This window comes from Lagopus muta, chromosome 2 (genome assembly GCF_023343835.1).
Source record: "Lagopus muta isolate bLagMut1 chromosome 2, bLagMut1 primary, whole genome shotgun sequence".
NCBI lineage: Eukaryota > Metazoa > Chordata > Aves > Galliformes > Phasianidae > Lagopus > Lagopus muta.
In genome coordinates, this window is record NC_064434.1 from 105781979 (window position 1) to 105809097 (window position 27119).

The 27119-nt window shown below is 45.1% G+C and overlaps 1 protein-coding gene across 4 annotated transcripts in view; it reads right to left on the reverse strand.

The window, feature by feature from the left end:
• RALGAPA2 (Ral GTPase activating protein catalytic subunit alpha 2) overlaps window positions 1–27119 on the reverse strand; it is a 118080-nt gene that overhangs the window by 2067 nt on the left and 88894 nt on the right. For 3 of the 4 annotated variants that reach the window (XM_048937183.1, XM_048937185.1, XM_048937182.1), the window contains one exon: window positions 8–10651. In XM_048937183.1, coding sequence (XP_048793140.1) covers window positions 10450–10651 — 202 coding nt within the window. In that variant the 3' untranslated portion in view covers window positions 8–10449. Of the gene's footprint in view, window positions 1–7; window positions 10652–27119 lie in introns of those variants that run through there. The other variant, XM_048937184.1, reaches the window with a different exon arrangement.

The window sequence follows — 27119 nt, forward strand, 5'->3', positions numbered from 1 at the left end:
AAAGGGAGAGAACACAAAATGGTATCAATACAGGAGCAGCGTACCCACGGTGCACATGGGGCCAGGAGCCGACTGGGGGGACATGGGGACAGAGGGTGACCGAGGTGTGCTGCTGGTCAGGGGTGGGGAGGAAATGGTGCCCAAAGCGAGTCCTCTTCAGCTTCTGCCAAATGTGCAGATGTGGCAGCCCGGGCATTCAGCCTCCTCTCATTTCAACAACACTGCTAGCAGATAAAGTCTGAAATTGGGTAAGATTGGAGGCTTCTTGGAGGGCTGAACTGCTGTTACACTGTGGCCAGGTTAAAATATCACAGTGTGAACAACATACCTACCACTGGGCCATACAAGTGAAAAGTAACTTCTATGTACAGACCCATCCCCTGCACACACACACCGTGCCCACAAATGGGTGATGGATCCCTCTGCAAAGAGAGAATACCACCAGACAGAGTGCTTCTCTTTCATAAGAATACGCTGCCAACAGACACACAGCTCACATCCTGCAAAATGCAGAGGGTCTGAGCTGCCACGGCAGCAGCAGTGGTGTGGAGTTCCCCTCCCTGCAGCCTGGGTGACAGCATGTGAGAAGGAGGGAAGGAGTGCACCATGTGGGGTGGATTTACCCCTCGTGTCTTGCTGACAGGCACCTCTGGGGAGAAACAGTACTTGTGAGGGCTTTGCAGAAGCCCCCAACATTAGGTCAGGTTGGTCCAACAGGAAATTTCACTGGGAATCTTTTGATTCTCTGCTATCAAGCAGCAGCCATGGCCAGGAGAGCATTTCACCCAAAGGAAGGAAGATGCTTCTGTGTGTGGGGGCTGTGGAGTTGTGGAACATGTTTTGTTGGAGCACACAAGAAGCCATTTACAAGTGGCCAAACAGGGAACGGTCCAATCCATACGTGGAAGTCTGCAACTGGAGACGATGGGAGGCAGGATCTCAGCATCCCAGCATCCTCCGTGACATCCTGATTTCAGCCCTGCCTCCTTTGCTCCATTTCAGGCAGCACGCTTGTACTGCTGGAACTCAACGCCTGGCACATGCCATGCTTGCTGTAAGCAGTATCACGGCACAGCTATTTGCTTTCAGATGTGTATTTCCAAATATTCAGCTCTAAAAATATTCCCTAAAATGATGCACAAGTGTTAGAGAGAACTCAGAGAGACTTTTATTCTGCCCAGCAGGCAGAACTGCCTCAACATCCTACAGATCTTCAGGCAAAACGCAAAGACAAGGAATGAAAAACACAGCAAAGCCCAACCTGGCCAGAAAGAGTTGCCACTCAACCAGCTTCCAAAATAACCCCACTGTGTGCCTGGCTGCATGCTCAGAGTCACCCCACTGGGTTCTCTTTTGCCTCTGTCAAAAATGTGTTTTCTGACCACGTTTGGAATATTCCTGTTGTTTTAAAGTGGGAAACTTAAAGCTCTGCACTGAGCAAAGAGCATTAAAAAACAAATCTTTTTTTGTTGTATTCTTGTGTGTTTTCTGCAAGAATTTTGTGCCTATAAAAGCCCAGAGACAAAAGGGAAGCATGTGTTGAGTGAGGAGAGGACAAACTGAGGGTTAAGCACTGTATAGGAATGTGAGTAAGGACAGGACAAGATAAGGGTTAACTATGGTATAGGAATGCAGGTAAGCAGGATGTGAGGCCAAATAAGAAAAGAACATCACGAAACTCAATTGTAAACTTGAAGAAACATTACACAAGGAATGTTCAGGATGGGATTGGTTCTGTTGAAGACAGTGAGCCTTCATCCCCTGACCACCAGAAGGAGACCCCACTGCCCACGGCACACGTGCAGGATTGATTCAGCTGGCATTGTGTGCATGTGGTGTGAGTGAGACATGGCTGAGACACGGAGTGAAAGAGGAATCCTGAGCTGTGGTTCCATGCTCCCACCAGGGAAACGGCCGAGGATGGACGCAGCAACAAGTTGTTCTTTGTGTCATCTGTCCATCCATATGTGTTTTTGTGTGTGTATGAAGCTTATAGATCGGGATAGCGATGGGGGTTTATTAATTGGGAAGAGGGGCCTGAGGAAAGGTGTGCATTCCACCTGGAAAATGAGTGTTGCCCCATTTATGTTATATGCCGTCCAGTGTGTGAAGAAATATATCGGGGTTGGTGGTGTTGTTTGTGTCCAGAAATTCTAGAGTGGGAAATTTTAGAGTATGAAGAGTTACTTGTGGAAACCTTAGGGCAACTACGAACCAGTGAGACAACATTATGGGAGGCTCACAGGGAAAGGAAACACCTAAAAGAACATCCCTCAGATGTGCTCTGGTACACTGGTGAAATACTGCAGGGGGTCCTGGGGGCACTCTAAGCAAGAAAACTGATAAAATATTGTATTCAGTGGTGGTTATTGTATAAATTGGATGATGGGGAAAAGTGGCCCCTGAACGGGACATTGAAGTACAATACCATTCTGCAACTGATGCTATTTTTAAGGTAAATGGGATGAGGCAGCATATGCTGGTATGTTCTTTACTCTCAGGAATCATCCTGAGTGGCAAAGAGAATGTGGGATGGGGGCACCATGAGATCCTCTAGTGTTAGCATTAGAAAAGGATCAGCGGGCAGCAGGAAGCGGCGGGATAAAACGCCATTGCTCTGCATGCAGTGTAGGACAACAGTGTACTAGACTAACTGAAGTTAAGACTTCTGCTCATTTACTGGACCATTATCAGGCACCAGGGCAGGGAGTCCCACCACTGGACAAAGGGAGCCCTCCAAAAGGGAAGACTCTTCCCCCAAAACCCTCCCGGACTCCCCTATAGCCACTGGAACTAGGAGGCAACAAAGTGTTCTTTTAGGCCCCCTGAGGGAGGCGGTGGGACCGGATGGGACACGTATCTTAATAAAGGTCCCATCCCTTCTTTTGATCTGGAAACCTGGAAACAGGTGGCTAAGGAATTCCAAGTGACCCGGTGGGAGTAACACGGCAGTTCCAGTATTTGATTAGGCAGCACAATCCCAACTGGAGTGATATCCAGCTATTACCAGACTCCATGACGGAGATGGAAAAGTGTCTAATTTTGAGAACAGCCCAGAATCTGGCTGAGGATAATTTGCGGGGTGGAAACGCGGATATAAAACATCATTTCCATCTTCAGGACCTTCATTGGGACCCAGGTAGAGGAGCAGAACGAGATCTTTTAGAAGCCTACTGAGGATGGGTGGTAAAAGGAATGGAAAGGGCTATTCCTAAAGCAACCAATTGGTCTGCCTTATAAGGCAGGGTCCAAAAGAAACCTCCTCAGAATTCCTGGACCAAGGCCCTTACCTTGTGGCCAGAATAGTACAACACGTGAGCACGTTACTGGGGGTTGATTGGCAATTATATACACCTTATCGACCTCAGTCAAGTGGACAAGCAGAGAAAATGAATCATTTGTTAAGATTACAGATGGTGAAGCTTGGCCAGGAGGCACGAACACCCTGGCCCCAAGCGCTGCCTTTGGCTTTATTAAGGATTCAAACAAAACCTGAACCAAGGAAGGACTAAGTCCATTTGAGATCCTTTATGGGAGACCTCACCCGGTACAAAAAGGAACTTCTGCACAAACAGGGGAGGAACTTTTGAGCAGATATGTAATTAAGTTGTGAAAACAATTAATTGAGCAGGTGGTGTTTAATAGCAGGGCACGAGGCCTGGATGGTCCGGTACATAACGTATTGCCTGGAGGTTATGTGTGTGTCCAATCCCTCTCAGATTCTCCTCTAGAACCAAGGTGGGAAGGACCTAATGAAGTACTCCTAACCACACACAGGGCAGCCCAGGTGGAAGGATTGATACCATGGATACACTACACCTGTCTGAAGAAGACTGTCCGACCGCAATGGACTGTGAGGGAGAAAGGACCCTCCCACTAACAATTAAGAAAAATGTACAAACTATGCGTTGTAATTAACCTTATAAGATTTGCTTTAGCCTGGGAAGATAATAGCTACCTAAATGTTACTTGGGCAGTAGCCCAAAATTTTAACCTAACAAGTTGTTGGATGTGTACGGTCCTCCCCACAGGGGGGGGGTGCCAGTCTAAGGGTTAGAAGTGTTTAATTGGACAATTCCAAATTGGGTGGAACATGGGGAATGTAAGTATGGAATGGAGGATAAATTACGAAAGGGCCCGAGGTTCCATCTGTTGATTATTAGTTCTTCCAAGTCTATCTTTGTGGATAGGGAAAATGATAGCGAAATTAGTGTGAAAATTGGGTGGTGAAATTTAAGGTATAGGATGCAGTTGGGATTATGGGAATTCAGGGACAGTATCAGGACTCAACAAGACTACAAGGTGGAAGCAGGGCATAGGGCGCGATCCTAGAGCAAGTGAAAATTCATCATGGCCTATAGATAAGAATGTACTTGGGATTGTGGGAATGGGAACATCTTCTACCCAACAAGAGGGTAGGTCTAATCCATGCAGATTACCTTACGGATGCTGGTGGTTATGTGGGGATGGGCAGGCACGAAAGGCACTGCCTGCAAATTGGATGGGAACATGCACTGCGGGATACATGGCACCTCAGACCACGGTGCATGAGGAAATACCACAGTTCTTGAGAACCCGCTGGAGACGGGTGAGAAGAGTACTAAATCCCTTGGTGGAAAAACCTACCGGTTTCCACAGCTTTGTGAGATGGCTCATCCCATCTCTTGGAGCAAGTGAGCTGGAGAAAGCGATCGTTCATATTTCGGCCACTCTAGAGATAATGTAGAGAACACTCACGTGGATGCAACCAACGCATTACAAGTTGAGATTTCAATGCTTAGTTAGGTTGTATTACAAAATAGAATGGCGTTGGATCTCCTAACAGCCAAAGAGGGATGGGTTTGTGTGATAACTAATCAGAGCTGTTGTGCTTACATAGACAAGACAAAAGGACAGAGACTGATCTACAGGCAATATGGGAACACACTAAATTAGTGCATCAGGTAACGATGGATGATACCTCATTCGGATTCACAGAATTGTGGGAAAACTTAGCAGCGGGTTACCTAATTTTGAATGGCTAAAGCAAATCTCTGTGGCTTATATTATTATAATCATCTTGCCCATTTTAATGTGTACTGCAATGAGATGTGTACTATGAATATGCAAAACTTCTGGGGATAGTTATGAGGAATGGAAAAAGCACAAGCTAAGGCAGAAAGTAGGAAGTGGAAGTCATTTCAAAACTTCCCTTTTCCTGAATGGAGTAATCTAGCAAAAGAAATTGCTAGGTTCAAGAAAAAGGGGGGGATTGAGTTAGGAGAGGACAAACTGAGGGTTAACCATTGTATGTATAGGAATGTGAAAAAGGAGAGGACAAGGTAAGGGTTAAGCATTGTACAGGAATGTGAGTAAGGACAGGACAAGATAAGAGTTAACTACTGTATAGGAATGTGAGTAAGGACAGGACAAGAGTTAACTATGGTATAGGAATGCAGGTAAGCAGGATGTGAGGCCAGATAAAAAAAGAACATCACGAAACTCAATTGTAAACTTGAAGAAACATTACACAAGGAACGGGTCAGGATGGGATTGGTTCTGTTGAAGACAATGAGCCTTCATCCCCTGACCACCAGAAGGAGACCCCACTGCCCACGGCACACGTGCAAGAGGGAGGGACCATATGCTGATGGGCTCTCAGAAATGTAATGAATACGGATACGAATTCTGGGAAAATCATTGATTATGTAGGTCAGCCTATATCTGAACCAAGCTTTTGCCTACGTTGGGCAAGATAGGCGGAATATCCCCCTTGCACCCGGTGTCTGCGCAGCACTGATTAAAACATACCTGCTTCATAATCAAGCTTTGGGTTGTGGAGTCTGATTCCACAAGTCAGAATGAAAAACACAGCAAAGCCCAATCTGGTCAGAAAGAGTCACCACTCAACCAGCTTCCAAAATAACCCCACTGTGTGCCTGGCTGCATGCTCAGAGTCACCCTTCTGGGTTTTCTTTTGCCTCTGTCAAAAATGTTTTTCTGACCACATTTGGAATATTCCTGTTGTTTTAAAGTGGGAAACTTAAAGCTCCGCACTGAGCAAAAAGCATTAAAAAACAAATCTTTTTTTGTTGTATCCTCGTGTGTTTTCTGCAAGAATTTTGTGCCTATAAAAGCCCAGAGACAAAAGGGAAGCATGTGTCACTTTCTCAACAAAAAGGCTGCAAAATCTCAGTTTTATGTAAATAAGCACACGCTGCTCCCAGGGCTTTAAAACCGGGGAATGCTGAAAACGTCTATAGTTCCTCAACTCAAGTGTTGCTCCTGGGCAATGCTATAATATTCATTAAAGAACCCATTTATCAACAGATACCACATGTCAGAGTTTTCCAGCACGGCTTCCTGACACTGCTCTGAAAATGATGCTTAAAAGACAAAACCTGAAATGGAAAGCGATAATCCGGGATTCTTTTGCCTGCTGTTTGGCCCCACAATAGTGATTAGCAACTAAAAAAGTAAAGATTTACACTATATCCTTTCTGATAACGTCGAGCGTTATGCTTTATTTTCCAAATCATTAGCATGCACAAGAATGACCTCATGGTGAACAGATGCACTTGGATATGGCAGTGATTAGATCAGTCCTCTCAGCAGTCAAGTGTGCCCATTTCAATTAACCCTTTGAAGCACCAACTGCAAGCCCACGGTGCTGAAAAGCAGGGCTGGAGGTTCTCTCCAAAGCAGAAATCTGCCCCTGTATGAGGGTTTCTCTGGTCAAAGGGCTATTTCTTTTCCCTTCCAGAAGGTCCACCTATTTCCATTTTCTGAGAGTTAACACAGTTCTGGATCCCGGTCTCGAATGAACAAAGCCACTGCTTTTTAGCCACCAGAGGTAATTGAAGTTGGAACGTTTTGTATCTGTTTGCACCTGTTCAGTTTTTATTCCTTTTTAAAGCATACACAAGCATTTCGTTGAATAATTGTTTTCCTTTTTTTTTTTTGGCTGAGGGAGCAAGAACAGAAAAAGATAGCAGCTTAAAAACCCATCCTTTAAAAGGAGAGAAATCTGCAGAGGGAAAGGATAAGAATAATTCAGTAGTGTTGGATTACTGAGGATTTCCTGGGCTGCCTCTCATACCCAGCCTAATTAAAATACAGCATGTAATGTACCAGTTTAACAACAAAGGACGGTATTCTCATCTTTTGTTCCTAATCTGCACATCCCCTAAATGAGTTCAGGGACGCCCGTTCTGCCCACCAGCCTGCATGTGCAGCGCGTAAGAAGGACTGGGCTATCTGTGATACGTAGAGGGACTTTAAGGCTCTGTTCCTGAAAACAGCAAGGGAGCTATTTTCGTGCGTACAGCCAAGCACCTGCAGGATTATGTGTGATATGGGAGGCTAAGCAAAGGCGTGTTTTAAGAAGCCCGCGTCCCGTCTGAACCTTGGGGAGGCATCCCTGGAGACAGCCTCAGGAAACAGAAAAACAGCTCAGCCAAGGAACACTGCAAAAACACGGCTTATTAGCAGCCACATATTCAGTTCATAGAATCGCTTTGGTTTCCTTCTTGTACCGCATTGACTGCTTAAACCAATCTTAATTTTAATAAACGTGTACTTGCTGACCCTTTTTATCACGCAGGAGTGCAGGCAGTGATGGCAGGATTAGAAAGAAGTGGCACTCAGAATGAGATCAGAGAAGAAATAACCTTAAATTTGACCCAAAAAGTTTAAAAGCTAGGCAGGGCTGGCAGTTTCAGCTGGGAGAAAGAGAGCAAACTCTGCCCTGTGCCAGCACCATACATGCACTTCTCCACCAGCCACTTCTTCCCTCTTCCCTCACTTCACTTGCACAGCAATTCCCCTTGGCCATCCCATCAGCACATTGCTTTGCAGCCCTGTCTCATCACTGACGGGGTGAAGAGTTGGCTGCAAATGTATCCAGACTTCACCTGGGTTGCTTCTGGATTTCAAAGGAAAGATACTGTGGTTTAAGGAAAGATCAAAGCACGCCTCGTCCTCTCTAGACAGTGTCAGCCTTGTGTGTGGAGCTCGGAGTGGGAAACAAAGCAGAAATACTCCGTATTACGGGGTGCTGCTGGGCTCTGTTCTTGGTGTTTCCCAGCTCTGAGAGCACCAGGGCCACACAGAGTCAGCAGGCTACAGGTTACCCTGCCTCTGGATGCTGGTGGTACGTTTGTTAGCACCCACCAAGGAAAACACACCCGGCTGGGTGTCCTGCCATGGGGTGCCCCTGCTGCCTCCAGGCTGATTGAATGTGTCACGGTCAGTGCTTGGTGTAACAGTGCATCTTCAGGGCAGCTACCAACACAACTCTTAGTGATACTCAACTGAACACACATGTAAGGAGCAGACAACTTGGGCAGACTCCTTCAAAGAGAGCACACCCTGAGGCATGGATTCACATCCTTGCCAGGACTCGTCCCATTACAAAAACCCTATTTTCACACACCAGTGGGGCTATTCTGGACTCATTCTTGCCCCACAGTCACTTACAGAGCCCATAAGAGAGGAACACCCGGCTGCTGTGTGAAGCTTCCTGCTCAGTCCCTGGCTGCAGCCTGGGCTGCGACTCTTTATCCTTGCCCATCACTGGCCAAGAAGGAATTAGGACCGATAACCCGGGACCAGGTGGAGGCTTTGATCCCAGAAATCACAACCAGACTCCAGCTTCTCCAATGGGAAGGAAGCCCCAACATTTGGAGCCTGAATATCAGGACCCGACAGTGGCAGGTCAAAAAGCATAAACTCATGACATCATAAACTGACGTTCCAGTACCAATTATCTAACAGTGTTCTGAGAAATGCAAGCGGACATCAGCAAAGTAATTCTGCATCCATCACCTAATTCAGAAAGCGTGACTACTGCTTTATCAAATGAATCTGTCCTTGACTGCCCAACTAAATTTCACCAGAGAAAGATCTGTAAGAGCGCTGTAAGAGAAAGTGAGAAACAGATACAAGCATGCGCAGAGCACCTAACATATACTGAGGTATCTACTTCTTCTCCTGATGCATCAACAGACAAATGATTCAAAGTGCTAACAACACTGGGCACGAAATCTACATTTCTATTGAAATTGATAATTTCTTTTTGTCTCAGACTTTTGGCAGAGCGTATAAAAGAATTTAATTCACAGCTGTTCTACTTTTTAATGTAGAAAACATTAATCAAAGCTTTAAGTTATAAGCTTTTCTAATGTTGTTTAGTATTCCAGTTCAACAAAGATCAATAGAGGCCATTCCTGTGTTTCTTGACGCCTCTCCAGGAAGCAGAGGCGCGATTATGTAAATAGCACTGGCTCCCCTTTACTTCTGCCAGCTTGCTTATCTCCAAAGCCTTCTGCCTGCTGCTACTGGCGACCAATGCAAGGACATGCATATACCTCTTATCTCCCAACAAAGCTCTGAAAACGCACGGATTGGAGCCAGTAATGTTAAACAATGATGCACGGCTGATTTTATTGGTAACTGATTTATTTTAGGAAATCTAATTTCTTCCTTCAATTTTTTTTTTCAGTTTAGATGGGAGATATTTGCTAACAAGTCAGGCGAGAGAGAAATAGAGCAGATGTTCTCCAACATTTATACAGGTCTGAAATAATCTATTAAACAACCCGAAAGTGTAGTGGGAAATAATTAGCAAGTGCCAGTTTCACCCAAGGAGTGTAAAAAGAGGATTAAGGAATCTTTGTTCAAGAATCCAACGGGCAGTGACCATACACTTCTTGAGGTTGGAAAAGCAAATTTTGAGGGCACTGGAAATCTGCATTTTAGAATCAGCGTTTCCTTTGAAGACGCATTTATTTAAACTTAATTAAAACAGCAAAGTTTGGCTCTTTTGGACTTTGGATGCTACCTTAAGACCTCAATGGGACACGTAAGGAATAAATTCGCACAGTTAGGCGTTAAATGCTCATCTTTCAATGGAGCTGATGAATGGTCGCCAGCATAAAGGCATGTACACACACACATGTGGAATTACCCACACCTAACATATTAAAACGAAAGAACTGAACAGGTTCCAGGCCAGGTGCTGGAAGAAAGCCTGCAATTTGCTCATACGTACTGAAGGCAAATGCAAGCGTTCCGCACACGGCTGTGATTTTCCAACGGAACACCATTCTTACATTTCTTTTTCATTAATCCCTGACCCTGGTATCTCAGCAGCATAATCCCCATTTAGCATTAGTAGCAACGGCTTCTACTGCGAGGAACTATTTTTCGATAAGTAAGCACCGATTCAGGCAAAGCTTTTGAACAGCATATTCCCAGCTCAGCAAGAAACCCGCACTGCTGAATGAACCGGAGCACATTACTGAGAGAAAGTTCATTAACCTTGCTAGATTCGAGGGTTAACAGGATAGCTGAAGAAAGGAACAGAGTGAATAGCTCTGATGCAAAACAAATTAAAATGAATGTCATCATTCCTTTTGATATTCATTAGTTGATTCAGGGGAAGAATGGTCTTCTTAAATTTGCAAGCATTTATCTACAAAAAACAGGTGTACATCTGCTGCTCAAGTGCTTCTTAGTGCGAAAGAGAAGAATAACGTGCAGAGACTCACCAGTTCCACCCAGGGAGTAGCTGGGAGAGGGAGAAAAGACCTGAGCGGCAAAATCCTCAAATGTCATTACTTCTTTGTGGTTCTGGATTATTGCTTCAAGATACAGAGCTCTTTCCTCGTAGCTGCAACAGCCAGGTTAAGGAACTGTGTGCACAGAATAAAATGCTGTTACGTGACGTGCAAGCCCACTGAAACACTAACAAAGCCACACACTGGCGTAGGGGACCCGAGCTGCACAACACTGCTCAACGCTGCTGAACACGAGCAGCCTCCTTGCTTGAAATTACAGACGATGCTTTTAGCTTCATCAGTGGAAAGGAGCGACTTGGTAGATCCGGTGGGATGCTGCAGTTACCAAAGGGTAAAACCTCACCTTTCCCAGTGCAGGCTTTTTGAAACCACAACCCAACTTCAAGAGAAATTAGCTGTACTGGAAGTTCGTATTGCTGTTAAAATAACCCTGTCAGACTAGAAAAAATGATTAGACCGGGAGGAAAGCTGCAGGATAGAAGAGAAAAAAAACCCCATGTTTACTCGATCATTATGCGTTTTAAAAGAAATTAACAGTAAGTGACACAAATCCCCAGGGCGCGAAGTTGATATTTAATGCAGATGTAGTATTATGTATCCTAAATGAATGACACGGATTGAAGAAAAAAAACAACACACACACAAAAACTTGCACGCGTTATTGTCTGCATAATGCAGACAACAAAGCAATCTAAAATCAAGACTATTGCCTTTTAATTAAAACTCGTCAACCTGGAACACACAGCATTCAAATGTGTAATCAAAAACCAGTCACCAATAAAACTTACAAGCGTAACAAGCTGAAGCAACTTTCCAGCTGTCTTAATAGGACCCCTGCTTGCGGCAGCTTTTCAGAGCGGAGAAAGCAAATCTTTTCCTTTTGTGTGCAGCTTCTGTTTTCTCAGAAGGTGAATCATACACTTCCAATAACGGGATAACGCCTGAAACAAACCTACAATGGGCTGAAGAACCTCACGTATGACTTTATGAATTAGCGCTCGCAGGCGCCCGTATGACATCTCATTCTCCATTTCCTCATTTAAAACAAAAGTTTTCAGATGCCCATTGTGTTTCTGTTGTGTGGAAACGCATTACGAGTTTGCAGGGCTGCAACGGGGGAGAAAAGGGCAATTTAAATTGAGAAATTAGGAGCGTACAGTGGAACGCCAGCGACAACATAATGCAGGTGAGGGTATTTAGAACTGAAAAGCATTACTAATTAATACTGAAGTGCCGTTTGCGACTTTCATTATGTTAACAAAAATGCTTTGAAATGGCTTTAAAAAAAATAAAATCGGAGCACTTAAAAATGGGAGGCGGTGGCCGTAGTGTTGTGCCTCACTGGGGGCAGCAATGGCGTGCCAGTTGCTGGAGCTGCTGTGACGGCAAGAAAAGGAAACAACGGCAGCGCCAGCCCTCATGCTAGTGGAGAAGGGCAGATACGCGATAAATCTTCTTACAAACTTCCCGTGGAAGCCCGCAGAAAGAGAATCAATAGATGCCGTTTCAGAGCGTGCACCTGCTGACAGCGTTATTTGTTTAGCAGTGCTCCCTTTTCTCCCCTAAGCCCAGGAGAACGCATTCCTGATAGCGCAAGCATTAGCCCGCCTGCATTCGGGGCTGCCTCCCTATTATGGGCTGAACTCCTGATGACTCTTGTTAATGAATAGGCTGCCAAACTTCCTCGGAGAGGAGGCACACGCCTGGGCCCTATTCTAAAGGGACTGACGGATGCCATTCACTTCTCATTACGAAGATGCTTATTCCGCGGCGCGCTCGGCTGTTGCCAGGGCCGTGCGGCGCACGCTCGGGCTGTCAGCGGGACGCGCGGGCCGCACGGCCGTCTGGCCAGCAGCCCCTCCGCCGCGGAGCTGGCACGTGCGGGCGCAGCGGGGAGGGAGCGAGGCGTGACAAATCGCTGAAAGGCTCCGGCCAAACCGACGGCTGCCGGCCACCTGAGCCCGCCGCCCCGCCGTCCGCAACGCCCGGCCTGCCGTGCGCCCTGCGGCCTGCTCCGGGCCGTGCTTCCAGCCGGGAGGGAGGACGGGAAGGCTCTGCGCTGCGCCTAATGACGTCCCGCTGCCTAATGAAAGGCCTCGCGCGTCCAGCACACAAGCCGGCAATGTGCCGGATGACTGCTGACACAACACGACTCCGTACCGGTTTCCCTGAACATCGTGCAGAAAAACAGAGGGGTGAGGTTTCGGCGGGGCCAGGGGCATGTCTCTTAGAGCCCTTACAAAACAAAGGACCGCAGCCATTCAGATGGGCAACCGCAAGGGAAGCACTCAAACTGACCGCTGGGAGCTGGGTACCACCAGCACCCACGGCCGCACAGACTCCATGCAGGCTTGGCAAGCATCAGCATGGCACAGACCTGCCACCCCTCATCACCATCCCTCGCAGCTCAGCATCCTCCAGGTGACCAACCAGGACAGCAGCCAGCTCTAGTTTTACCTAGCTTCAGGAGTTTTCATTAGGGACATCATAAACAAGCTCTGAAAGGAAAACTGCCACTTCACTGTTGCAGTGTCATTATACTAGGTGTCTGTCAGATACACTCCATCCTTTGGAGCTCCACTGTACCTGGAAATTCCTTGTTAAGAGCTGGAATAGGCTCTCCAGGGAGGTGGTTGAGTCACCATTCCTGGATGTGTTTAAAAACCATTTGGATGTGGTGCTCAGGGAAGGATTTAGCAGACAGTCATTAAGAGTTAGGGTAGTTTGGTTACCTTGCTTGATGACCTTTAAGGTCTTTTCCAACCTGAGCAATTCTATGATTCTATGATTCTAATGCATTCTGGGAATCCAAGAGAACAGAGAACATCCAAAGACTGCCAGTACAAGGTGGATGAGGAGAAGAAGGCTTGGAGATCAGCAATTTGTGGCTGTTTGTATCACAGCAGTCTGAAACAGTCTCTAAAATGTCAGTCTCAAAAAGCTTCCTCTCCATCACCATGTAAGCCTGAGTCCCTCATGGTAACTGCTAGCACAGTGCTGTTAAGATTGCAGCCACTGCACTTTTGTTGCACCTTCACCCTGAAGGACCAGGGATCTGATTTTACTTACTTAAACATGCTGGAAGATTAAGCCGGATCTGTTTAACACGAAATTCATGTCACAGCTGTGCATGAGCACATGACGTAAAGCTGCCCTCCAACATGAAGCCCAGCCATATTATTCAGACAAAACCAATACTTGCACAGTGCTGTATAAACTACTATTTACTAAAAAAATGTTTTACATGTATCAGCAACCCAGCCTTCACAGCTCATTGCTATGCCACGGGTTGAGCGGGGCCCAGAGAAAGCCTAAAGTGCCTGGCTGGCGGTGCTGCAAAAGCCTCAAGGCCAGACTGCTGAAGTGAAGCATGCAAATCATTTCTGGGGATGGCCTGGCTGCAGAGATGGGTTATGATCTTGAACCCTACACCGCTGAAGGAGCTGGACAGCTGGCTTCCCTGATTAACTAAGCCCCCATTTATCTGAAGGTTTTGGGTGTCCCTTGAGATCTCCAGATAAATGGGGCTATACCAGACATTCAAAGAAGCTGATCAAAAGCAGCCTCTTTTAATATGTATGGCAATTTGACCCATCTCTTACACGATTGCATTATTTTACATTTTACTTCTACCACGACAAACTCCAGAGCAAAATGCTTTCAATAGGCACAAACTCTTCCATTTATTTATATTCATACACTGAATGACACAGAGCCACAAGAAGGCACACATGGCCATCAATATATATGAATGTGTGACAGCAGGAATTTATCTCCAATTAGAATATGGCAAATCTCAGTATTTGACCATTATGAGTTTTTATAAATATTTTATAACTCGATCAGTTATTTTAACCGTTCAGCCGTACAGCAAGCTGTGTGACAGAAGAACCTCCAAAGTCCTTGTTGTCTATGTTCTGTAGATGAACAGAGCCAATTTGAGGTCCAGATGTGTCCAATATCTCTCTCTCTGGACACACAAGCCGTGTTGTATCATAAAGGTGCATTTAGAAACAAGGAATGCAGAAAATAATTACTCAAATAGATCTAGAAAATGCAAAAACCTAAACTCTGTGCTGACCTTAAGGAAAAATATCAGGTATTGATCACTACTGGCAGCAGTGGCCAGCGATTCCTTCTTTACACTATTTTTGGAGAACAAAAGCATCTTGGTAACATTCTCATATTGCTAATATATGAGAACAATCACGCGTTTTGTTGACACAGCACTCTTTTCATGGAAACAAAAGCCAAAATGCCTAGTGGGTTCTGAACAGGCAAAGTGAGAACTGCCGGGCGACCCTCCACAGCTTACTGTTTTGTGGTGTGCCAGTGCCAAGGGGCTCCATCCCACACCAGGACCCAACGGCTGGGCTGCACGAGGAGCACATGCTGACACAACTGTTCCTCTGGCTCCAGAGGGATTGTTAATGCCGACTATTGGCATGAACTGATTGCAATTCCCATCTGTGATGCAAATCCTACCCCGAGAAGGGCTTTCAGGGCATCTGGCCAGTGGAGAAGCTGGAAATATAGAAGCAGACAGCTCTTTCCAGCCCATCAAGACTATATGCATGACCACACGTCAATTCCTAATTCCAACCGCACAGGGAGACTTGAAGGAAAGAGAAATTCTTGGAATGTCTTCTTAAATGCAAGAAGTACATTGCTCAAATCTCCCCAGGGGCTTCCAGCTTCACGGATGCTCATACAGGTGACTACACAGGCATTGTGCAGGCAACCTGAGAAAATCCATTCTGCAAATAGTTTTCTAAGGCTGAGGAAGGTGCTGGGGCAAGCTCCTGTTTTACTGTCCGTTCTTTTCAGTACCAGAGAACTACAGATAAGTAATTTCTCACCATCACGTTTATTTCAATATCCTCTTAATTTGCACCATGAGAACCAAATATGGTTTCATAAAAAGGCTTTCTTCCTGCTACAATGACAGCAGTTTGATAAACAAGCACCAATATAAATGTTTGGGACTTACCAAGGCAGAATAGAAGAGGGGCCATAAAATTGAAGCTAACAAATGTGGTGGTAAGATGACCTTTATATGCCTAATTGTCCTTCTTGCAGCTCTGGATACTACAGAGCTACCATGCTTTTAAAGTGCTGTGATGGGTAATTGCAGTGTGAAACTCAATACTCTTCAGTCACTTACGGGCTACTGGCTGTCACCACTGCATAAATTTAACTGAAAACTTTTGGGGGATTTTTAGTAACATATATCCTTCACCGAACAGGTGCAATTAAAATATACCTGTCAGCAACTGTAGATTTACTTTTATTTTTTTTTCCCAACCAAGGTAGCTAAGATTAAAGCTAATTAGAGAGTGATGCACTTTCAAAAACTGTTAGCGTAACATGGGGGACCATCAGGAGAGGCTGCCTCTATGGAACTGTCCAACTCAAAGCAACAGCTGCGAGTGAGTTGGCCCCGTGCCCCACGCCAGCCCTGAGGATGTGGGGACTTACAAAGCACGGATGGAGCCTTCAACCACACTACAGAACAACAAATTACCTGCAGCTGCTTGGTCGCACAGCAGACTTCCACAGCACTTCCAAAATGGGCTGACACATTTGTTTCCCCAAAGATGATCCCTACTTTCCAAGCAAAGGTGAAACTGAACAACGCCAAAGCTATGTTTCACATTGCTTGACACCAGCTCCTTGGAAATTGAGTCATGTCGCAGCAAAAGCTGATGGCAGCGCGCTGCCCAACTTGTGCTGTGAGCTTCAGGCCTGGGATGTCAGTGATCTGTGGCACATTAGTCATGGCAAGTGCTGCAGGGGAGACTTTTGCATTTATTATGAATAAGGCGGAAAACAAGCTTTCATCTTAATTTACTACTACTCTTCCTCACAGCAAGCCCCTGGGAGCAGATACATCTTGCCATTATAGACCAATCATGTAATGGTAGGAGGGAATAAGCAATGGGTTGCTTTCCCAGTATGACACAATTCTATACTTAAACTCATGCTTATCTATCTTAAGCTTCATTTATGCTAATGTAATAATGTAACTTGTAATGATGTCCTATCGGTTATTCTGTTTGTACAGATACCTGCTCTGTTGAAAGTAATTGTTAGACATGCATGCTTTCTCCTTTATCAGCTTTGCTTTAATTCACATCATTCTTAAGACAGAAGAAAGGCAATCCTGCAGCAGTGCACAAAACAGAGGCAAACTACCAAACACACGTGGTGAGTTTTGTGTTGCACACTCAGCAACCTGCGTAGCCAAAGTCCACTTAGCAGCTGTGTTCCAGGCCCCACCATACTGGTTAGAATGACTGCAATATTTCAGTTGATTAAAATGACGCCACAACTGCCTGCATCAGTTACTGCAGCAGAAGGCCTAACTGCAGAGCACACAAAGCCACACAAAACCACTAAGCTGCTCTCTCTGAAAAACACCTATCCTGCAAGGGCTGAGATGAGCTCCAACACGCAAGTTTATGGCCAACCCATCGGTGAGGCATGATTCCTCAATACATTTTCTCCAGAAGCAGCCATATAGCTCCCCATCCCATTCTAAGAGATACCTTACAAGATTGAAAGCTACTTTCTCCATGCCTCCAAGCAGGGAGATGCAAAGGTTCTCTCTTCTGAGGGTTCTGCGTGAGCTATCATCCAGCCACTTCCTCTGGCATGGAACTAGAGAAATAAGCTGGCAATAGTAAGGCTGTGAGAGGCACAGAAAGCACAGGAGTCCTGTTCAGGAGATGAACCTCCAGAGGAGTCTCACAGGGAGCAGAACCCAGCCATTTGGTCAGTTTTGCCATTTGGGAAAAGCCTTCCCTTTGCCCACTCAGCTTTACAGTACAGGTCTAGAAGGAAAGCTGCCCAGTGGCTGCAGAGGACAAATCCCTAGCTTGGATTTGCACAGAGATCATTATAACACAGTGGCTGTCCCACTTTATCAGTGTATGTACAGCTGCCGATGCTCGTGTCCTGCAATTATCTGTCTTGTTCCACAAACCGGGTGATCATCAAGGGAGAAATAACTGCAGGAAAGGTCACATGTTACTGAGCAATGCTTCCCCTGTGCTTTGTTGCAGTCTTAATTTTATTCAAACACTAACAAAATGCACCTATTTCAGTAACTCTGCTAATGAGCTGCTACTTTTGGGTAGAAAAAGAGCAAAGGTACAAAGGTTCAATTATTTGTCATTTCCTTATGCCTTCCAGTTCCTTCAAATTGGCTGCTTGAACACACAGACACAATATACTACCTTTGGTCTACTGCTGTTAAGTGCATACCAGCAATACTACTCCCTGCTCTTGTTATTAGCATCTGTGTTATAGCAGACACACGCTGCAGGGACAGGGAGGCTTTTTTGGAAAGCATGAGTATTTTTCCACTAAAACAGCATTCTAGTAACTTTTGCTGGGGAAGAACAGCCGCAGGGTTTTCAGAGCAGTCAAGAGCTGCCCAGGCTGCCCTGTGGGAGGGATGGCAAACCTCCTGACAGCTTTTATCAGGCAAATGGGGAGAACTTTGGAAAACTCCTACTCCGTTATACCAGCAATAAAGACCGACCAACATAACAGCAGATGCAAGCCTACGAACCAGTGTCCTTCCAAACACGTGATCATTTCAGAGGTATCATTCAAGTGGCTGCAGAAATGACGGCTTCTGAAGGCTGACATTGTGCTGCGCTAAAAGCCTGCACAAAACTTCGTGGAGAAAGGACTGGCTCTGTTTGCACTGACTGGATGGCGTCTCAAAGGAAAAAAAGAATGACCGAGCACCCGGACGCTTCAGAGCCTGTTTTGGGGACCGCAGTGTTGTTTTGGAGCTACAGAAACGAAAGCCACAAAACACTGCACGCAGGGCTTGTATCTGTCGTGCTGCTGCCGGCTGCTTAATGCGGGTGCTTTCTCAGAGCCTGCACTGTGTGTGTCAGGTTAAGCAGAAAATTGCTAACTCACTCCTTTTTGCAGCATGTGTGGACCAAATATTTAATTAAAGTCAAACCTGGTGTGCGCTATCGCATAATATAGCTTACCCGAACGTGCAACATAAAGACATTGTCCACCCGTGCTTGTGATTAATTCACCACTTACAGATGGCCAAGCCATGTGGGCATTATTCAGCCTGTTCCAAGTGCGAGACCCTCGCTGCTTGCCTGGGTGACCTAATGGAAACAGAGGGGCCAGGACGTGCTAAGTGAGAAACAAATACGCTGTGTCCACACAAATAAACTCAATATGCCCAGGAATGCTCTGGCTTTCCACCTATCTCACTACAGAGCACCTTGCATTTGTGCTACTAGCATTTCTTGCTTTCTAAAGCAGGATAGATACATTTTAAGAAGAGAGAAAACCTTATAGGTTGGGAGATTATTGTCATTTTACAGAGGACAGAGGTACGGAGAGATTGAGAATGTGTTTTGAAGTTATACAGGACAGTTTTGCAGTTGAGAAACTAGAGAGCAGATTTTTGCCTCTTTCTTAGTAAGAAATGCTTGGAAAATTAAAAAAAATATATAACTGGAGTATTTATAAAACACTTCTACTAACAAGTATTTTAGAAACAAAAAAGTGACTTAAATCAGGATTTTTTTATGATTAGGAATCCTGTGGTTTCTTAATCAAGTAACACTACCTTTTTGTAAAGACAGAAATGAATCTCTTAAGATGAAGCACACATTTTTTGGCAGCAGTAGCTGACAGCAAAACATCCAAACCCAAGCCACTGGTTAATGCTGGACTTCAGTACCTTTAGCTTCAGACCCTGTACATGCGTTTTGTGGGGAATCGAGTTCAGGGGGAGAAGCAGAAGCAGGTTTTCTGGTAGCTTATTGTTTATATTTGACAGCTGCTGGAAACTGCTTACATGCTGGAAATATTAATAATCTTGATGGAGATAAGTGAGTCAGGCAGGCAGGAATTACAAGTGCTGTTTATCACATGGCTCTACTATACGGCTGCAACTTCCTCTGGACAAGGCAGATAATGCGATTTGGTCGCAAACCACGCGCAGCAGACACTGGAATGTTTACTTGGAGCCGTAACCAGAAAATAAATGTGGTGGCAGGGCTAAGTGAAAGCCTTGCGCCTTCTCCTTAAACGCCGGGCTGCAGCGCGGCAGCGATTGCTGCTGCTGGATGCAGGGATGCTCCTTGGAAGGGGATGCGTGCAGGGATGCTGCTCGGGGGGAGCTGCTGACAGGCAAGCTCCTTGCATGGGGATACTCCATGGCCAGCGCTGGCACATCCCAGAGGGCAGCCCCACACCACAAACACAAAGCAGGTGACGGTGGGGAGACACTCAGCTATGGACCTGATCTTCCAGCTTTTAGTTGTTCTGATAGGAAAAGAGAAGGCAAGGCCTGTGGGTTTGGTTTAATCATGTCAGCGATGACAAAATGCTGCTGGTAGTCGCTTGGATCACAAAAATTTCTAATAATAAAAAAAATTGGGTAAGGATGTAAGTGTAAGGATGCAAGGATGAAGAGACATCTGCTGTCTTTACATACACATACTGCTGTCTTTTGATCACTGCATATATGAAGATACACACACACATACACACTTCTTATTCAAATACATACGCTTCAGTGCCCTGCCCTGCAGCTTGAGGAAGGACACAGGACAGAGCTCAGCCTTGCACTCCGTACTCTGTAGCTTCATCACAGCAGCATCAAAGTGAATGCATGCTGAACAGCCTCCCATGATAACAGTATTCTCCAAACCACTGAACATCTGAACTCCTCAAGTTGTTCTCAGCCTTGAAAATGAAACAACCAGAGGTGGGAAGAGGAAGATGATGCCATATTAATCATTCAAAACCGCTGCCAGGCTCATGAGACAATTCAGTAACCTACAAGATATCTTTGCTTCTGTAAATCAGAAGCCAATATTTATCTCACCATTGCACCTGAATCATAAGGGAAAGCCTGCAGAAATTACCAAAATACTTTCTTGCACACTCACTTCAGAAATCTGGATGGCTCAAAAGTTGAAAAAGGGATTACTGACAGGTTAAATAGGATGAGTAGTGCAAAGGCAGGAGGATATTTGCAAAATAGTTTAAATAACTGAAGGGAGGAATCTGGTTTACTTAGCTGTGCACAGCAAAACAGGGCGCAGCAGCACACGGCTGCACAGCCCAGCAAAGCCATGGAAAAGCAGAGGAAGCCTGCAAGCAACCATCTGAGCAGGGCATGATTAATATGTAACGCTCCTGCCACAGTGTTCTGCATTGCTTACTAATGTACCTGCTAGGTAAACACACAGCCCTGCAGGATGGTGGGAAAAGGATGAAAAAATTATCTCAGAAACCTGTGTCAAATGGGGAAGGTCAATGTTTGATTGTGCACTTGCACATAGAAACTTCAGGGTATTTTTTTCCCAATAGCAGTCTCATCAATCAGCTGAGATTATATTCAACTACAGATCTGCTGGTAAAAGTCTGCATTTCACGTTTTTAAGCGAGATGCTACAGATGTTACTGAAATGGTACATATATGCCAACAAGTCACGATGCTGTTGTTATCTATAGGATTCATGTCAAATAACAGGCATGCTGCAAGACAGCTTTTGACTGTAATTACACAAAATGATTTTGCCCCTTCCAGTTTATTACAGATCTTTTCATTATTTCTGGGCCTAACACTAAATAGCTCAGTTTCAGCTCTATTATACTTGATAATTTACATTCATTACAAACAGGGATAGGTAACCGTGGGGCTTATTATCACATCCATTACCAGCAACACCATTTGCAAGATGCTCTACACTAAACAGACTTGTTGCTGCAGTGATACAGGCTGGGAAATTGCTTTAGATGGTATGAAGGAAGAGCACATTAGGAAGGGCAAATTAGTAGGGATGTCCTGGCTTTAAATTAGAAAAAAAAAAAAAGGAGAAAAAAAAAAAAAAAAAAAAGTATGTGTTACCATTATAATCTGGGCTTTTCACAATCACTACAGATGTCCCAAAACGGAGCAGAGCTGAGGATGGAATGAGGGACCCCATCCCTGCAGCAGTGCCAGCCCCGTGCCCAGCGCTGTGGGGCAGGCACTGAGCAGCACCTGGCCCTGCCGTGCGGGGCCCTGCCCGGCAGCTGACAGCAAAATCTCCCTGCCAGGTGGCTGCGCCTCAATTGCATCAGCTAGGCATTGTAGGGTTAACAAGGATCCAGAGGAAATCTTTTATTCATATAACACAGTATGCCTTTTGTCGATCTTTGAATAATGTTGCTTAAAATCCATTAAATTAAAATACTCTTTCAAACGCACAGACTGCAACAGGTACAGCAGTCAGCATCCACTGCTTTCTGCTCGCCCGGCTTTGTCGTGGGCACACTCGTTTGGTGACAATGTGATTCCCAACAGCAGATGATTAAGGCAGCATTTAAACCAACGTGGTTGCGTTTTGTTTTTCTTCCCTGGAAGTGACCTCTCAGTAGGGAGAACGGATTCCCCTCTGAGCGCACAGCTCGGCCAGTGTCCATGCTGCGATGTCTCTCGGTTTCCCCAAAGGAGTAAATTAAAATTCTGGAGCATGATTATGAAATCTGCTTTTTCACTTGTGCGGTGGGAGGTGCGGGGAGGAAGCGAAACTGAAAACGTAAGGGACTCCTTCATAAAGGGGCAAGCTTCTAATTTCTCCTAAAATTCTCCTACTGTCTCTAGAACATCTTCCACCTCTAATGGGTTTTAAGCAAGTGTAGTGTGCCATAGTGGCTTACCATCACCTTTATTTATGGAGCAGAAACAGGAATTAATGATTGAACTGTATGATGGAGCACTGAAACAACCACGTTCTAAATTCAAGTGTGGGGTACGGAAGAGGCACATCGCAGGGTACAGAGGAGGGACGATAGCCTCCAGTGCAAAGCTCCCCAGGAACTCAGAATGGGATTGCACAAATATACAGGGGAAAATGTCAGCAATTCTGCTGTAAAGGCAGCGAGGCACTGGCAGAGGCTTCATGCTCCTGCCCATCACCAAGGTGCCTGGGTTATGAAGTGTGCATTTCCACCGCGATGAGATTAGAGGCTGATTCCCACAATGACAGCACTTTGTTAAAATGGAAAATTAATCTGATTTGAGAAGGCAAACGAGTGAGCTAGTAGTGCTGCTGAGGAGGCTACGATACGGAGTGGGAAGTGACTCCTGCTCCCCTCTGCGAGCTGGCAGCGTGCAGGACGAGCGCTGCTGACAAGCGTGCCGCTTCAGAGCCATTCCCCCAAGGCCATCCGAAATCACACAGCAGCCCCAGCAAAAGAGCCGAGCTCTGCTCAGCGCAGCCGAGTCCATCTGCTTCCTGCCAGCCCTCTGGACACAGCTCGCTCGAGGCGACACAAACCAGCGTGCAGGGCTGCCGGATGCCCAGCTGAATCACTGCTTTTGGAGAAAAGTATTTTTCCTTTCTTTTTTTTTATTTATTCAGGGTACAAAGAGGAAAGCCTTCGGCAGTGCTTAGGTTGCCCAGCCCTCATCACCGACACGGGTTTCTTTTTGTTCTCAGTTTTCATTAAACCACGCTGTTTTCTGAATATTAACGCTATTTCTTCAAGACAGCATCCTTTAAGTTGATTTTCTGATGCCTTTGAAGTCCCTCACTGCTGAGTCATTTCAGCTATAAAAGGAGATGATGGGGATCCCAACGAGAAAGGGGAAGAGCAGAGGATAAAATTTTAATGAAGCATCAAAGCTGCTGGAGTAAACAGGGAAGGAGAACAGGGCCGGTGATGCAGGGCCAAAGCCACAGTGCAGCAAGAAAATACTTAATATTTCAAGAGCAGGCTTATGGTCATATTTATCTTAACTCAACTTAGCTCTCCAGTTCTTGTTAGGTCGTCATTTTATCGGTTAAATACCTGCTGAGCCAAAAGCTTCATCAACTAGCACCTTTTAATTAAATTTTCCATTTTAATTAACATAAGAGAAACTTCATGAGAAACGCTTTTGAATGTTACCTAGTTTATGGCTTGACCTGCAGCTTATTTTTGTAATCACACCTTCTTCAAAGCTACCATTTTCTACTGCTTGAGAAGCACAACAGCTCTGAATTTTGAGGCAGAAGCTGCTGAGTGCAATAGGCGACGCTTCCTACAGCATCCATCTGCAGGGGTACTTTGTGGGTATTCAGCTTACCCCCTCAAAACTCAACCACCACATTTCCCCCAGTTTTAGTAAGGAAGATTTTTATCACTCCGTTGTCCTCTACCAAGCACAGTCACTGCTGAAATCACTCCCTCACAACCAACACTTCCCATATTTATCTTCACGGGGGATTCAGCCAACCATTTCTGAGCAGTCCATAACACAAGAATCAATATTTTGGCAGAGGTAAGGGTAGCTGTAAGCATGTCTCTCCATTCAGATTCACTAGGATGCCCGTGCCATGACCTGCAGCCATCCCCTGCTACGTGAGCTGCGAGTCGGCCCTGCGAGCAGCCTGCAAAACCGCAGCTCTTTGCTGGAAAATATCCACTGCAACACAATTAGCCCGTCCAAATAATTTCACTTGCTAATTAACTTTGGAAATACATGACGGGCTTGTCTTCGAGAGTTATTGTAACGGACTTCAGAGTGCACATGACACCACCGAGCTTTTTTTGGTTTTAAAACTGGATTATATGACTCAGTAGAACAGCAGTAACGCTGCCACCTACGTGGATTACTTACAATTAAATATTTGGGCTTTCTGCAACATTATTTTCGATAAATGCCTTGGCTTTGCCTTGGTATTTATCTGTGCAGGCACACTGTTATCTGATCCCAGCGTACAATGCCATCAATATTACCGCATATTTATATTCTGCTACCTTGAGCAAGGTTTGGCTACCAGGGTATTAGAATCCGCCTACATGAGGCAGATACTGTTCTGCAGCTCAAAACAATGACCAGCACTTCTGAATGAAAAGAGAGAAAGTGAACATTAGCACATCAAAGGCCCTGTGCTGAAAGAAGAAAAATTGCGCGATGCACACTTTAATCTTTCTGACAATCTATGCACCCACTGAACTGAATTCTATTTCTCACACAAATGTGAATGCTTGATACAAGGACATCTTTACCAACAGCAAAAAGAACACAGAGGGACATGCTAGCACAGTCTTTGAACTTTCAAAATATGGATTAACAAGCAATAATATTTAACTAGCGAGAGAACAGCCTCTTTCTTGTCTCTCTTAATAAACCCAAATCATGTAAAAACACTTTTCATAGGTGATAGGCATACTGACAGAATGCTAGAAATACTTATATGCTGAGTTAAAAAACAATCTAAGATTTTCCAGCGAATGGAATACAAGCAATATTACAGTCTTCAACTAAATGTCTGTTATTTAACATCAGATACCCTCCATCGAGCAGCCTTAAATGCAATTCACTTAATTAGCACTTCTATTTAGCTAAGGGCAGAACAGGACTTGTGTTTACATGCTTAAAAGGCAATACTGCTAGAACATGTATGCAGCACACATTTACACTAATCACACTCATCCTGCTGCAGTAAGCTCAGTGATTTCTGCCCTTCACTCTTCTCCCCACAGCCATCACACATCAGCAACTGCCTGGAGAGGAACCAGGGGGACAAGCAAAACAAGCCAAAGGCATGATTTTCTCAGCTCCCTTTCTTCACCACGATGCTCTGATTACTGCTGAAATTTCACTGAGGTCCTCTGTGCAGTTTTTGCCTGCTGACCACTGGCTGAACTGCTGGGCTCAAACGCTCACAGAGAGCATGGCGATACATCCCAGAGCTTTCCTCCTGTAAACAAAACTGCATCCTCCTAACTAGATGCTTGTAAAGGAATGCCACAGCTCTACAAGCAAGCCTTGCTAAATGCACATGATGAGTGAATTTGTTCCTCTCTTCTCTAAAAAAAAACACAACCACATTTATATCATTGGGTTGTGACTCAATCGCAGCCATTGGAATGATGTCTCAGAACAAGCCAAATAAATCACAACACTCAACATATGAAACATCACAAATGGAAAAGGCTGAGCCAGAGGAGCTTACACCCGATCCTTGGCACAAATCAACATATTCCCAAACAAAACATACACACTTCCCAAAAGGTCTGCGAGAAATCATTTTTCTCACACATATGCCTGAGTCCTGAGAGGGAATTCAAAGCTAACTGCTCGGGAGCATTCTCTTTTGGGACCTCAGAAACACTCAGCGTTCAGCTGAGACTGGTCCAAAAGAGGATGGTAACTCAAACAGAACCCAAGTAAAAGATCACTGGGGCTGGGAACTCTAACAAAATACAAAAGGTTGCCTTTTCCCCGTCTTAGACATTAATCTGTGATGAAGACAAACGAGCAAGCAAAAAAAAAAACCAAACAAACAAACAGCAAAAACCCCACAAATAAACCACAAAACCAACTTGTGAAATTAGAAGGCAGGCGATGCAACCCGCTTTTCCAAACACTGCAGCTGCAGCCCCATGCCCCAGGCTTCTGTTTCACTACGTTTCCCTTCTCTAGGGCACGGTCTCTCTCAAAGCACTGGCTGAAACGCGTGCTGCAGGAGAACAGAGGGCCTGGCCCAGACAGATGGCCTGCCCTGGGATGCTGAAAGGGATTCTGAGAGTTGAGCAGTATGACTTCATTCTCGTCCCGAATATTTGAGGCAAAGCCCAACCACGGAACTACAATGCTGTATGATAGAGAAGAGCCAGCAATGGGCCTGGAATGCAAGAAAAGGTGTTCTTTTTTCTCTTACTAATTGCTTGAGCTCCAGAGTTACTCGTGAGATTAATCTGATGTTCTAATTTAGTACAGCTATTTGGCTACGATTTCCTCATGTACAGAAATCTTCCAGCACTGCTACTCCTAAAAATCCTCACACTTGAAATGCAGCCTTTTCTCTCTGGTCAAGGAGCAGAAATTTACTTCCATCTTTAAAAATCATTTGTTCTTTCTGCATAAATCAGTGCCTCACCACGTCCTGCACAGCCAGATAGCGCAGCAGAAACACCCCAAGCATTTAGGAATTTCTGTCCTACTGCTTTCTCATTCTTTGCTGCTCTGGACCATTATTACCACAGTCCCTGTGATACCTCCAGCAGCACTGGCAGATCCACTCAGCCCTAAAATCTCATTATACTGACTAGTACAAAAAAGTAACAAAGCTGTCTCAGTCCTGGTGCTTTAAATGCAACAAAAAGATGAAACTCAAGGGGAAGAAAATGTGCATCTGCCCACACTGTCTTTCTCATTTTCTTCCATTAAGTGCTAAGCATAAGAAAAACACAACATTTTGTTTACTTGGTCTCTGTGTACCTTCTTCAACAATACCAGGGGAGATTAAAAATTGTTGTCCTGGGCATTAAAAAGGATGATGAAGTCCACGTGAGCTTTTCATTTGCAGTGCCTGTATTGCAGAGATTGTAACTGATACCTAAAAAATGACACCACAAGTAAAATCTCTCTACTCTGCTTCATGAAATCCGAGGACTTGGTGTGTTGACTTTTGGGATTCCAAAATGCACGTTGCTGTGGTATTAAAAAAAAAGGAAATGCTGGCATACAAATCCTACCCTATTCAACAACTTGAGAATACTAAGAGCTTTTACAAGGCAAAG